The sequence below is a fragment of the Hevea brasiliensis genome, chromosome 2 (assembly GCF_030052815.1).
Source record: "Hevea brasiliensis isolate MT/VB/25A 57/8 chromosome 2, ASM3005281v1, whole genome shotgun sequence".
Taxonomy (NCBI): domain Eukaryota; kingdom Viridiplantae; phylum Streptophyta; class Magnoliopsida; order Malpighiales; family Euphorbiaceae; genus Hevea; species Hevea brasiliensis.
Genome location: NC_079494.1, coordinates 121496413 through 121509519, shown reverse-complemented (window position 1 = coordinate 121509519; position 13107 = coordinate 121496413). Strand labels below are relative to the sequence as shown.

Sequence of the window (13107 nt, the reverse complement as noted above, 5' to 3'; positions counted from 1 at the left end):
CACATTTATTACGCAAATTTAAGTTTAATTCAGATTGTATTTGAAAAATTAAAAAAATGTATTTTAAAATTATTTACAAAATTGATTTTTTTAATTAAAATATATTGAATTTATACTAATTTATTTTTTATATTTTTAACCAATATATTTAAAATAATTTTCAATAAATAAAAAATATTGGCATACTCCTACACATCAATGACTCAGTATATTTTTAATAATAATATTATTATTATTCTAATGTTAATTTTATTATTTTATTGATATTTTAATTTTAAAATTTTAATATTATTTTTATTTTTTAAAATGAACTCAAAAATACTAAAAATTTGTGTAAAAAATCAAAATTTGAACTGAAAATGAAACTAAAATTAAAATTGAATTAGAGATTAAAATTGTAGCAATACTAAAACCGTTTAGAACTGAATCAAATCAAAGTTTGATCGTAAATATAGTTCTCAGTTTAATTCATAAAAATTAAAGACCTCAAAATTTGATTTTGATTATGGTTCGTAAATAAAACCATATCAACGTCAAGACAGAACACCCCTACTCAATGGGTGTGGGTCACTGTAGTCCGTGGGCGTGTGGCTAATCGTGGATGCGAAACGACCTATTCATTGCGGGTTTTTTTTTTTCCCCATTTTTATAGAGAGAAAAGGTACAATGTTTTGAGTTTTATATTTCAAGGAAAAGAGACCGCGTAAGCCACCTGACGGGTGGAATACGCTGGACCCTAACTCAAGACGCGTAGATCGAGTCACTGGATAACACGTGTACGGTTGAGGTGATGTTGGAATAAATAAATGGCCAGCGCGAATATCGATGGGCCATCTCAACAACCACAACAGCTTTGTATGTACGGTATACGTATACACTTGTTCTATAAAAGACACGTGTCTGGTGACGTGGACGTTGCCTTGGCGCTCCATTCTCGTTCTTCTTCTTCAACCCCTTCTCCCTCTTTCTCTCTCCCCTGTTTGCCAAATACCGAACTCACTTTTTGGTCCCTCTCTTTGCAGAGAGAGAAAAATGCAGAAGCTGTGAAGTTTCTCCTATGGTTTTTGTTAAGTAATTTAAGTTTTGGCTAATAGTTGAAGATAGTTCAACCATCGAAGTTCCTAACAGTTTTTAATTTCTTATTTCCCGGAGGGCGAAGTGAAGCAGATTTGGGATTGGATAATTAAAGGTATGTTGAATTTTATGTTATTTTGTTTCTGAATGATTTTGGTCGTGTAATCACCATTTGGTTGGTGAGAAAATGTACGAAAGACAAGGAAACTGAAAGTTTTGATACGTGTTGACATGAAATGCTTAAAACTCCACTTAACTATCTTGTTTTGAGTTGTTCAGAGTTCATATGGACGAACGGAAGGGAGAATATAGGTCTCTGAATTTTTTTTTTGAATTGTTTATTAAATTTCATATAGTTGAAAGCGTCGTTCCGTTTTCTCTCAGTAAAACATATGATCAGATTAGAGGCTTACCTGGATCTCTTTGAGTTTTTGTTGGTTTATGGTAGAAACTTTGAATCGGCTAGGGATTTTTCCGTCTAGTTTTAGATTTTGAGTTCTTTCCTCTTTTTTCCTTCAAATCTGCAAAGAGAGGTTTATCAGCAAATTAGATAACGCAAAAGAGGAAGTTGGCCAAGTCATTGAGACGATGAAATCAACTGAAAAGCTTATTGAAAAAGATTATAGAGAGAGGGCGTCCGGCTTTAGGGGTATTTTTGTCCTTTAGCCTCTGGATTATCCAGCAGAGAAAGATTTGGTATTCCTTACTCACTTGCGTCCGTCACATTCTTCTCTACAATTGAGTTTTAAAAACACGTTTATACCCTCATCCTTCAAAAAATTTTCAGGGCCATTGATTATCCTCCATTCTTTCTTTCTTGGTTTTTTGTTGTTAAGAATATTAATGAATTAAAGGGAAAACCTGAGCGACCTGCGAGATTTTAATAATATCAGACGCCCTTTATCATATTTACTGTGTAATTAGTTTAATCTAAGCAATGATAAGATGGTTTTATTAGTTTTTGAGCTGACTTTAACATATTTACTTGGCGAATGGATCTTTTAGTTTTTGAGCTGATCTGGTTGTTCACTTGATAATCGTAGATGGGAGGATGGAGCTGGTTATGAATTACCATGCAAATATATGTCATTTTTATTCAACAAGAAGGCTTTATTGATTAATTATATAGTTTCTTGAGAGCTGTTTTATATTCATCTCTTCGCAAAAAGCTGAATAAGCAAATCCTTCTTTTTAGTTGTGTTCAGCTTATATTTATACTGGGAAATCTTTACCATGTGAGAGCGAAATCTTTATTCTCTATTCACGGTGTTTTGCTCCGCATTGCTGTTTCATATTTTTTGAGCATTATGTTATCCGCTCTTTAGCCTTACTTACTAGTGTGATTTAGCAAATCTGAAACGTGTTCTCAACGAGAATGAATGCTGTCAAAATCAAGACAGGAGGTGGAGCAGTGGTTTGGTTTGAATGATTGTATTGGATATGCATTGATTCGATATCAATCTCTCTGATTTTTGGTTTTCGTACAGGCTTTTTGCTCACTGCTTATGTCACCTCGCTTCTCAATATCACTTTGACATGTCTGCCTTTGGTGCAGGTGATTAGGCTTTCTTAACATAGGGAAGTAAAAATTGTGCTGCTTCTCCACATTAATCAAGAATATCCTTCTAGTGCTAGACCATGGGAAACAAGGAAGAGGGGAAGTCCTCTAAACCTGATAAATCATCTTCACCTGCACCAGTGGTAAGAGTAACAAACAAATATGTTTGTGGAAACTGGAATTACTGTGCTTCCCCCTCCCTTTTCCAATTGAAACTGAAATAAAGAATAAGAGAGCAATTGGAAGTAATTCTCTTTCTTTTTTTTTTTCTTTTCTTTTTTCGCAGTGTGCAAAAATAATTCAATTTTTAAACTTGAACTCAATTGTTTTTCTGTGAACTACTTCTGAATTCATGTCTGAGTATTGGTCAATCCTTTTGCATTGACAGGATCATACCAATATTCATGTCTATCCTGATTGGGCGGCCATGCAGGTTGTCTACTTCATGCATGCATTTTTTTTTTCCAGTTTTCTTTCACAGTGGCTATACCATCATCAAAATGTTTACATATACAAAATCGTATTCATAACATTGTTTATAGTTATTTGAGGTTGTTGTTAATGTCCTCAGGCGTATTATGGCCCTCGAGTTGCTCTTCCACCCTATTATAACTCAGCTGTGGCGTCTGGTCAAGCACCTCATCCATATATGTGGGGCCCACCACAGGTATTGCTTGTTGTTCTTGGAGAGAGATATTTACGCTGTTTGTGTATTTATGAACTAATGAAGTAAATTGAGAACTGAGATAAACGTATTGATTCCTCTAGCCTATGATGCCACCTTATGGAGCCCCTTATGCAGCAGTGTACTCTCATGGAGGAGTATATGCGCATCCAACAGTTCCAATTGTAAGCCTTCACCTTTTTCTAATCATTTCGTTAGAGTTTGTGTTCCTATTGATTGCTATTGGATCTTCACTTTGCTCAGCAGTTTGCACCCTTTAAGGAGTTGTTGCTTCTATATTTTGAAGGTTTCAATAGAGAACATATTAACTGAGAGTTTCTAACATGCTTATAAATTATTTGTTTATCTCTAGGGATTGCATCCTAATGTTTCTGGTGTTCCATCATCACCTGCTGTAAGTGAAGCCTTGTTTATGATATTTCCTTTAGTGCTCTTCCTATTCCAATTCTATCTTTTGTTAAAATTTATATCAAAGGAATAAATGAGTAGGAATTGCATGTGAAAAGACAAATTTGTCTGCCTTTGCTGCTAATTTGTAAATCTTTGCTGGGCATAACTCTACTGCAACAATGCAGGCCGCAACACCTGTGAGTGTAGAAACGCCTAAAAAATCTACTGGAAATACAGATAGGGGTTTAATGAAGAAGTTGAAAAGATTTGATGGGCTTGCAATGTCAATAGGCAATGGTAATACTAATGCGGAGAGTGCTGAGGGCGGGGACCACAGGCTATCTCAGAGGTTTCGAGCTAGCACTATGATTTTGGGATACTTTAAATATGTCATTATAGTGGTGTTCACTTGTAAGTGATTCCTGTAGCTGATATTCTATGGCAAGTCTAACTTTCAAATCACTTGACCATTTGAACAGTGCGGAGACTCAAGGTTCTAGTGATGGAAGTGATGGAAATACAGCTGAGGTGAGACCTTTGATCTCTAAATGAGCATTTGTGAGCATCTTTGGTTTTTGTGCAATTTGGAGTTCAAGGAGTTGTATCTTAATTATAATATTTGTCCTTCTTATGCCAGGGAAGCAAAAGGAGTTGTGAGGGGATGCCAAATGTCGGTATGAATCCATTCTTCACCAAGTATTTATCTTGATTGACAATAAGATTGACCTGGAATTGCAGCTATCCATAGCATGGGGATTTAAATGCTGTGTACATTAGACTTGACCACTATGTAGGTTAGTGAAATGTCAAAAGACTAGCCCAAATTTTGGCTAAATGCAGTGCTCCATATGTAAGTGGATGGTCATAAATTATGAGATACGCTACAAGGCTCTCAGTCTAGTAACTTGGCAGTCAATTGGCTAATCATGAAATTTGCTTTATAAATTCTGGATATCTAAAGCTATAAAGTAAAAAATTAAGTAATACATCTGTTGGCCTAAAAAAGAAAAAAAGAAAACTCTGAAGTTATGCTATTGAATTTGGAAATAAGGATGCTGTAGGGACCGAAAATGTTGATGAGCCTTTTATGTGTGTGGATCTAAAAATTTGGGCCCAAGGTTTGCTCTTGTACCAGGTTAATTGGAGAAGATTTTAACCTCTGTAAGTTGCCATCTGCAGGAAATGTTCATTGCATTTTCTTTGTTGTTTGTCTTATATGATCTGTTCCTTGACAAACATATTCATTGCTGCTTGACTATGGTAGATGTCGAAATTTCCCAGTTATGCATAATTCCCTAATATATATGTGATCTTTATATCAACAGGTGGAGAGATGAGAACTGAATTGCAGGTCAGTTCTGTTCCTACTGGGGAGGTGAATGCATCATCTCATAAGGTATTGGGTGCTGCTGTTGCTTCTGCTAGTGTATCAGGAAAATCTGAGGGAACTGCAGTTTCTCCTAGCATGAGCACAGCATATGAGCTCAGGAACCCTCCTGTGAATTCTGCTAAGACAAGTGTAACTAACATTCCACAACCTTGTCAAGTTCTGCCTTCTGAAGCCTGGTTTCAGGTATTGTATACTAAAGGCGCTGCCTAATCTTTTCAAACTATTCTTCTGTTTTCTCCTGTGTATCTTGTCCAGATATTAATTTCACTTCTGCTCTAAAAAGTACCCTAACTAGAAATAGTACATGCATTGTTTCAAGCATTTTCTTAATTGTGATCTCTGGTAATTCGTTTAGAATGAGCGGGAGCTGAAACGGGAAAGGAGGAAACAATCAAATCGAGAATCTGCTAGAAGGTCAAGATTGAGGAAACAGGTATAGAAATATGGAACTGCTGTTAGTTTGAACCTCTTTATCTCATCTATTAATTGATGGTCCATAACTATTCTTTGTGAACCTCTTATTTAGGCTGAGACTGAAGAACTTGCTCATAAAGTGGAATCCTTGACTTCTGAAAATTTGGCACTTAAATCAGAAATAAATCAATTGACCAAGAAATCAGAGAAACTAAGGCTGGAAAATGCATCATTACTGGTGTGCCCTTATATTCTTTCTGTCAACTTTCACCTCTGAAATTCTTGACTTTTCCACACAATTTCAAGTTTTTATTAATATTTGAGGTGGTTCAATGTACAGGAGAAGCTAAAAAATTCACATTTAGGACACACACAAGAGATTATTTTGAACAGCAGTAACGAGCAGAGGGCCTCAGCTATTAGTACAGAGGACCTGCTGTCAGGAGTTAATAATTCTGCCTCTGTCGATAGAAACCCTGGGGAAGAGGGGGAGCTGTATGAGAGAAGCTCAAACTCGGGTGCCAAGCTGCATCAACTCTTGGGTGCAAGTCCAAGGGCCGATGCAGTGGCCGCTAGCTAATTTTAGAAACTAGTTTGTCTAGAGTCTCTTTTCATCTTAAATTTAGAGGCAACCAAGTAGTTTTGGCATATTACAAGCCCAAAATTACTCCTAACAACTAGCAGAGGGATGGAATGGCTGAAAACAATTGGTATCCATCTCTTATACTTTCAATCAACTTGTAAGTTAGCTTTCTCATGGCAGGAGTGATATATTTTATCAGAACTCTGGGTGCTGGAATGGTCACTGAAAAAGGTAATGTAAATTGAAAAGAATTAGAGCTTTGATTTTAGAAAAGATGTCGAAACTTTAAATATGCAACTGTTTGTGCGATTTTCACTAACGTATACATTTATGATACGTGTATGAGAAAGAACAGTACTTGAGAATATGAATGCTTGCTGATTACCATTGTAGTTTGGACCTGAGGCTTATTGATTCTGGGCAGTTTAGCTGATTTCGATTCAAGATAATTTAGGATTGATTTTAGTTTTTAAGCCGTTTAATTTAAAATTTAAATTATTGATGAGAATCAATTTCGAATTTCACAATCTGATTTAGGACCTGAATAAGCCGTGATAGGTCTGTTTATGTAAATTTCATTTTATAATTTATAGCGAGTTAAATCCATTTTTATTTCCGTGGATTACATAAATTTACAAGTAGCTCCATGAAAAGCAGCGAAGGGCAAAGCAAAAATGAAGCCCATGACGTAGAATGTGTTGGACCATGGAAATCAATGGGCACTGGTATCTAGAAAAAGAGCCTGGCCTGTGGCCCCCGCATTGTCCAAGCTACGCACATGATTGAAATCGTACTAATCTACAGGCAATGTTATGATTAGTGGATTACGTCAGTGCTTTTGTCTAGTTGTCTCTCCTTCCTCGCCAGATTTATTTTTAAATAAGATAAGAATTAAAAAAAAAATTCGATAAAAATGATTGATTAAGTATTTTAAACCTATTTAATGACGTTGTTCGCAAATAAATTTATAATTACAATTATCAATTAAAATATATTTTAATAGTTTTCATTTTAAAGTTATATAACTTTGCCTCATATACAAACGCCAAAATAAAAAGGAAATTTTTATTACAATAGAAATTGATTTTTCTAATGAGTGAATATTATACAGATTAAGGTTTATAAAATATATATATTTATTATTAATTTTATATAAAAATTACTAATATTATATAGAAATATGTGAATTATATTAAAAATGGTGTAATATCATAAAAAAATATAATTTTTTATATTATTGATAAAAAATTGATAATAAATATATATAATAAATTTTAATAAATATAATATTATGCTGGTTAGAAAAATCGACAATCTTTAATCTATTCAGTAATATTGAGAGTTATTAAATTTGAATTTAAATTTTAAATAAAATTAAATTAATAAAAATTATATAATAAGAGAAATATAAACATGAGAAAAAAATCATCACACAGAAAGCCAATCCTTTATCCTTCATTTTTTATTTTTTATCTAAAGCTTTATCCTTCAGTTCGCTTCACAGGCAAAGCAGGAGAGAGAGGGCTTGGGTTCTCTTCTTCTAGTTCCAGAGTTGCAGTTACTTTTTGCACCAAAATACCCAGAGAAATTAAATAAAAAAATTAATTTATTTTTTATTATTTAAATAAATTATTAGAATTAAAGAGGAATATAATTTTTTTAATAAAAAATAATTATTATATTTTTTTTATATTTACTATGTTATAGGAGGACATTTTAATATATTACTACAATTTTTTTATTCTTTTTTATTTTTTTATCAATTTAAAAAGAGATAGTATGGATTAATTATAAAAAAAAAAGAGAAATTATTTTTTCTTTTCTTTTTTTCTCTTTTAGCTGATGTTCAAATAAAAACAATAAAAAAAAACAAGTTTTCTTTATTTTTTTTTTCCTCGATCCAAACAAAATATTAAAGTCGAAATTCATTATTCAAACCATAAAAATTTTCACGTTTTTTAAGCAGTCAGTCATGTCAAGAAAATTCACATGCTGTTCCTTAGATAGTTCATGGACCATATGAATAATCCCACTCTCTCTCTCTATCTTTCATCCAAACATTTAAAAGAATTTAATGAATTGTCTTAATCTCAAAATTCCAGTTTTAAATTTTTGACCCTTTGTACAGAGTACGTGTACTTCTTGTATATCCACGTCCTAGATCTCTGCAACTTGCTCTTTTAATATTCACTTCTTCTCCTGCTTCCACAGTCTTGCCTCCTCCTTCCCTTTGCTTTCTTTTGCATTTTTGTCCATTCAAAATGCTATCTTTACTACTGGTTTTCAGTCAAGAACGTTCGTTTTGCTTTTACACTTTCATTCTAACCTACCAATGTATTATTTCCTTTTAAGTAATTTTCTGGTACTTGTTTCTTAAGAATCTCTTTGATTCAATTGGGAAGGCTTTTAAAGGAAATTTTTGTCTGTGAAATTTGTCATCTTTATTTGATTTGTCTTTCTGGGTTTTGATTTTACCAAGTGGGCCTTGTCATAATTTCATTCATATCGTAGTTAACGGTAATTATAGATTGGATATATTTGAGAACAGTATCTTTTTTTTTTTTGGAGGTGGGATTTTGTGATTGTGGATCCTGTAGCTGAGAATTAGATTTTTTTTTTCTTTTTTCTTTTTGTCTTTTGTTTTTCTTTTCATCGATAGAAAAAGGTTTAACTTAGAAGAAAGAATATTTCATAGAAGTTATGATTTTATTTATGGTCTTATCTTCTGATTGTCTTCTTCTTATGTAAATGTGACAAGTTTCTGTTGATTTCTTTATCAATTGTTGGTAGGTGTTGGCCTATGCAGTTGCCAAATGTTTTCACTTTCTGCGTCTCTTTGTTTCAGCTTTAGGTTTTTTCTTCAATAGCATTTCTCTTTCATAATATAGTACTCTAAGGGTGATTAGGATCAATTAGAGTTCTCCTGGTTGAAGGTATAGCTCAGCGCTTGTGCTTTGAACTCACGAGACTCACAGGATATGTGTTGAGATTTTCAATTCTCTCCACAGGTGCTTTTATGTTTCTTGCTAATTCGCTATGATACGGGTGTTGTGCGCTTCTTGGTGCTCTGGGGTGCTTAATTAGAGAATAGAAGTCCCTTAGGAGTCTGTTTGGGTCCTGTTTAGATTGCAAAAGGAAAGTAGAGTATTAGAGATTTCCAGTTTTTCTTCTTCAAAATGGGGCATTCTGCAGCTGTCTGGGATCACAGAGCAGCCATTGAGATTACAAAGGACTGGAATGGTATTGAACAGGTCGTGGTTCGAAATCCACAAGGGGCTTCTGCCCGGGTTAGATTCTCTTCATTTTTTTTATTTTTCTTGAGTTGTTGTTTTTTTTTAAACTAAGTGAATTCGTTCATCAGTATTTCTTTGATGCAAAATAGGAAATCTTCACTATAGATGAGATGATATATCTTTTTTAATCTGTGGAAAACTTGATAATATTTGATGGTTTGGGAATGTTTTTTCATAATTTGTGTTTTTGTGATGATAGGTAAGCCTGCATGGAGGACAAGTGGTTTCATGGAGGAATGAACGAGGGGAAGAACTTCTGTTCACCAGTAGCAAGGTGTGTTTTTCTACAAAATTATTTAGATTTGCACTTGCCCAGTGATGTTTAGCTAGGTAAATTCCTTGATTTTGGTTTTGGAACCATTATTGGCGAAAGTGATATTCAGCATATGTAGCTGTCCCAGTCAAATTATATCAGAACTCGAATCTTCTTGAAAAATAAAGATTTGGTCCCTAACTTCAAACATTTATTTTAATTTCTCTGTCTCCAAGCTGATAAATGAATGAGAAATGGGTAGCCTAGAAGCCTTTAATTGGGTCCTTGGCTTACAATTTCCATCTTTAAATATGTCATATGACATCCACAGAAACATCTGTTAATTTTGAATTGCATGCTTTGCTTATGTGAAATGCTATATGCACTGCAAGTTCACTGAAGTCACTGAAATGTTGTTTAAATCTTAGTTTCTGAAGAGGCTATCCTGGAGGTGGTTATCATTGATAAATTTAACTTGCTGGAGTTCTAAGGCTGATTTACTTTGTGATAATTTATTGATTGTAGGCAATCTTTAAGCCACCAAAAGCAATGAGGGGAGGAATCCCTATTTGTTTCCCTCAGGTACATTTGATCAATCTTGTTTATATTCACGAACATCATTCTTGGATATATCTTGCTTATACATATTGTTTATGCATGTGAAGTTTGGAAACTGCGGATCACTAGAGCAGCATGGTTTTGCTAGGAACAAGATTTGGACAGTTGATGACAATCCTCCTCCTTTGCAATCCAATGATTCCAAGGGGAAGTCCTTTGTTGACCTACTGCTTAAACCATCTGAAGAAGACCTGAAGTGCTGGCCCCATAGGTATGAGTTTGAATGCTTTAAAGCCCAACAAAAGTTATTCTTGCATGTCTGCATGTCTAAGGTTTTGATGGAAAATTAATAGAAGTATTTCAGAATTATGTAATTAAGTTTCTTAATATTGTTGAATCATGTGTTTTGGCCTTGAAGGTTCAAAATTTTGTATTAGTTTGTAGCAAATTGCTGCCCATATAATTTGTCTGGACTAGTTTTGCCGGAAGAGATCATAGGTTGAGGACACTGCAGAAACATTTGAAGTGATATGTGCTCCTAACCGATCTTCCTCTTCTTTGTTTCAGTTTTGAGTTTCGTGTTAGGGTGTTACTTGCGACAAATGGAGATTTGGCATTAATATCAAGAGTTCGGAATATCAACGGCAAACCATTTAGTTTCTCATTTGCATATCACACATACTTATCAGTTTCTGACATAAGGTATGATTTATTTCAAGAAATGATGCCCCCAAAACAGACAAATTTGGCTGTTAAGCATGAGACAAATTATAAAATTATTTTCTTGAAAATAAAAACTTGTTCATCTCAATGGATGGTAACTCTACAGTGGAAGAAAAATTTTTTTAATTGTCTTGTGAAACCAATTTATAAAATGTCAGGAAGGAGTTTTTCCAATGATTCTAGTTAGATCTGGCCACTGGTTCTGTGGTTCAGTCCAGGCTGATTCCAGGCCTGAACCAGTGGTTCAGGGTTGAGAAAGTGGATGAACTGGACCAGTTTTAGGTGGTTCCAGTTGGTTTTGGTTCAACACTGTTTAGGGCTGGTTTTGGTCCAGTTCAATGACAGTTCTGGTTTAGGTCTTTGAGCGGTTTGATTTGGTTTGGTCTATGTGGCCCCTTCTTATATCTATCGCGCCAAACCATTGGTTCAAGTTTGGTTTTTAGGGCCAGTTCAAGCCATTAAATCGTTGGTGCGGGCGAGTTTGTGAATTTTACATAATTTATTAGTGAATTTGCCACCAAAATTTATTAGTCTTTTAAGTATGTTGCACTTGTTGGCATCCATAAACCTATAACATCTTATGCTTAAAATTTGTTCATCTTGTTGTAATTATGAGTACCTGCTGTTAAAGATATACATTTTTTAACTTACATGGATCAATTATAACCTCAGTGAAGTGAGGATAGAAGGACTGGAAACACTTGACTATCTAGACAACCTTTGCCAAAGAGAGAGATTTACAGAACAAGGAGATGCCATAACTTTTGAATCCGAGGTAAATTCTGGTTTTAATTTGACTGCAAGCATGTAACCATAATAAAACATTTACAACTGGGAGCCTCAAGAATCAGGGCACTGAATCTGTTCCACAGTTAATTTGATCTGTTTATATTTCCTATTCACTGCAGAGTGACTTGCATGAAAGTGATGAGGCAGCTCAAGCTGCTCACAACCTTCTTTTTCCCCTTAGAACCTACCCTATTTAAGAGTTTCTCATTTAGAAACTTCATATTCAATTTAATACCGATTATTGCTTTTAAGACAGTCTATTGCATATTTCCAAATAACATGAGCCAGTTCCACTTTGAACGCCTGCATGATTTTGGTATCCAATGTAGAGCAAAGACCATCTAAATTTAATTATTCATACTATCCGACTTTTCTGGCAGGTGGATCGAGTTTATCTTAGTTCTCCTAATGTAATTGCAGTACTTGATCATGAAAGAAAAAGGACATTTGTGATACGAAAGGAAGGTCTGCCCGATGTTGGTAAGCTCCCATTTGCATGTGTTTGTTCATGTGCATGTTTTAACATGCTTACACTAAATCTTGATGTGTTCATAGCCATTGTCGGACTTTTTGTCTCTTGAACTACATAATTGTGCAAAAAGCTAACTAGAAAAGGCCCCGCACATGCACATAATGATTAGAAAGGCTTATACGCCCACTCCCCCATACTCTACATTATGCTATAACACTTTTGTTCTTTCTTTTACCCTTGTCTATCCCTGCAAACAGTGGTATGGAATCCATGGGAGAAGAAATCAAAAGCTATGGTGGATTTCGGTGATGAGGAGTATAAACACATGGTATGTGTTGATGGAGCAGCAATTGAGAGACCTATCACCTTGAAGCCAGGCGAGGAATGGACAGGGCGTTTAGAGCTCTCAGTTGTACCTTCGAGTTTCTGTAGTGAACACTATGATCTTCAGAGAAGAGGTCTTTGAAGAATACATGAGTTTTCAAGAGTAAATGGCCCTATATGATGTTGTAATGGCTCTGATAATGCTTGAAAACCTCTCTCTTTCTTTCTTTTTTTTTTTTTTAATTTTTTAATTTTTCTTTTTTTCTTCTCTTTGGTGTTTCCCTTGAGGACATGGAATAGTTGTATTGAATTAAAATATGACTTTCTTTTTCTTCCCTTAATTTTATTTTATTTGTAATTTGCCTTCTTAAACATAGAATGATAGACTTTCCAAAACTAACAAGCACTTGGAGCTAGTTTCCCTATCACAAATATAAGTTACGACAACAACAATAGTATGAACTATGAAGAGAAGCAGAGAGAGGCACACTTCCATGGGGCGTAGACCATCTAGTCCGAGTCCTTCACGGCGCACGCATTCCATCTCTGCTGATTATGGACCAAGAAGGGACATGATGTTCTAGGTGTCCAACTGATTATT

General features: G+C 34.5%; 2 protein-coding genes across 3 annotated transcripts; both read left to right on the top strand.

The window, feature by feature from the left end:
• Window positions 1-916: 916 nt before the first annotated feature.
• LOC110645076 (common plant regulatory factor 1) lies at window positions 917-6486 on the top strand. 2 transcript variants are annotated; one of them, XM_021798098.2, is made up of 13 exons: window positions 918-1189; window positions 2630-2775; window positions 3021-3065; window positions 3204-3299; window positions 3401-3481; window positions 3670-3711; window positions 3893-4056; window positions 4187-4235; window positions 4345-4381; window positions 5033-5280; window positions 5453-5530; window positions 5624-5749; window positions 5852-6486. In XM_021798098.2, the coding sequence occupies exons 2-13, from the start codon at window positions 2713-2715 to the stop codon at window positions 6089-6091; spliced, it is 1269 nt and encodes a 422-aa protein (XP_021653790.2). In that variant the 5' UTR covers window positions 918-1189; window positions 2630-2712; the 3' UTR covers window positions 6092-6486. The 2 variants fall into 2 exon arrangements, with proteins under 2 accessions (XP_021653791.2, XP_021653790.2); XM_021798099.2 differs by lacking the exon at window positions 3021-3065 and having other exon boundaries at window positions 917-1189.
• A 1599-nt stretch (window positions 6487-8085) lies between these two features.
• Window positions 8086-12847, top strand: LOC110645077 (putative glucose-6-phosphate 1-epimerase). The gene is made up of 8 exons (XM_021798100.2): window positions 8086-9381; window positions 9587-9661; window positions 10166-10222; window positions 10306-10469; window positions 10766-10900; window positions 11594-11696; window positions 12091-12190; window positions 12440-12847. Exons 1-8 carry the CDS (start codon window positions 9271-9273, stop codon window positions 12646-12648), a joined length of 954 nt encoding a protein of 317 aa, XP_021653792.1. The 5' UTR covers window positions 8086-9270; the 3' UTR covers window positions 12649-12847.
• The last annotated feature ends 260 nt before the right edge of the window (window positions 12848-13107 follow it).

What these genes read in the sequence shown, in the direction of transcription:
- LOC110645076 (XM_021798098.2), top strand. Translation starts at nt 2,713, where the DNA reads ATGGGAAACAAGGAAGAGGGGAAGTCCTCTAAACCTGATAAATCATCT. An exon ending in CTTCTGAAGCCTGGTTTCAG is followed by an intron (nt 5,281 to 5,452) that starts GTATTGTATACT and finishes TAATTCGTTTAG; the next exon opens with AATGAGCGGGAGCTGAAACG. An exon ending in TGGAAAATGCATCATTACTG is followed by an intron (nt 5,750 to 5,851) that starts GTGTGCCCTTAT and finishes TTCAATGTACAG; the next exon opens with GAGAAGCTAAAAAATTCACA.
- LOC110645077 (XM_021798100.2), top strand. Translation starts at nt 9,271, where the DNA reads ATGGGGCATTCTGCAGCTGTCTGGGATCACAGAGCAGCCATTGAGATT. An exon ending in CACAAGGGGCTTCTGCCCGG is followed by an intron (nt 9,382 to 9,586) that starts GTTAGATTCTCT and finishes TTGTGATGATAG; the next exon opens with GTAAGCCTGCATGGAGGACA. An exon ending in TTCTGTTCACCAGTAGCAAG is followed by an intron (nt 9,662 to 10,165) that starts GTGTGTTTTTCT and finishes TATTGATTGTAG; the next exon opens with GCAATCTTTAAGCCACCAAA.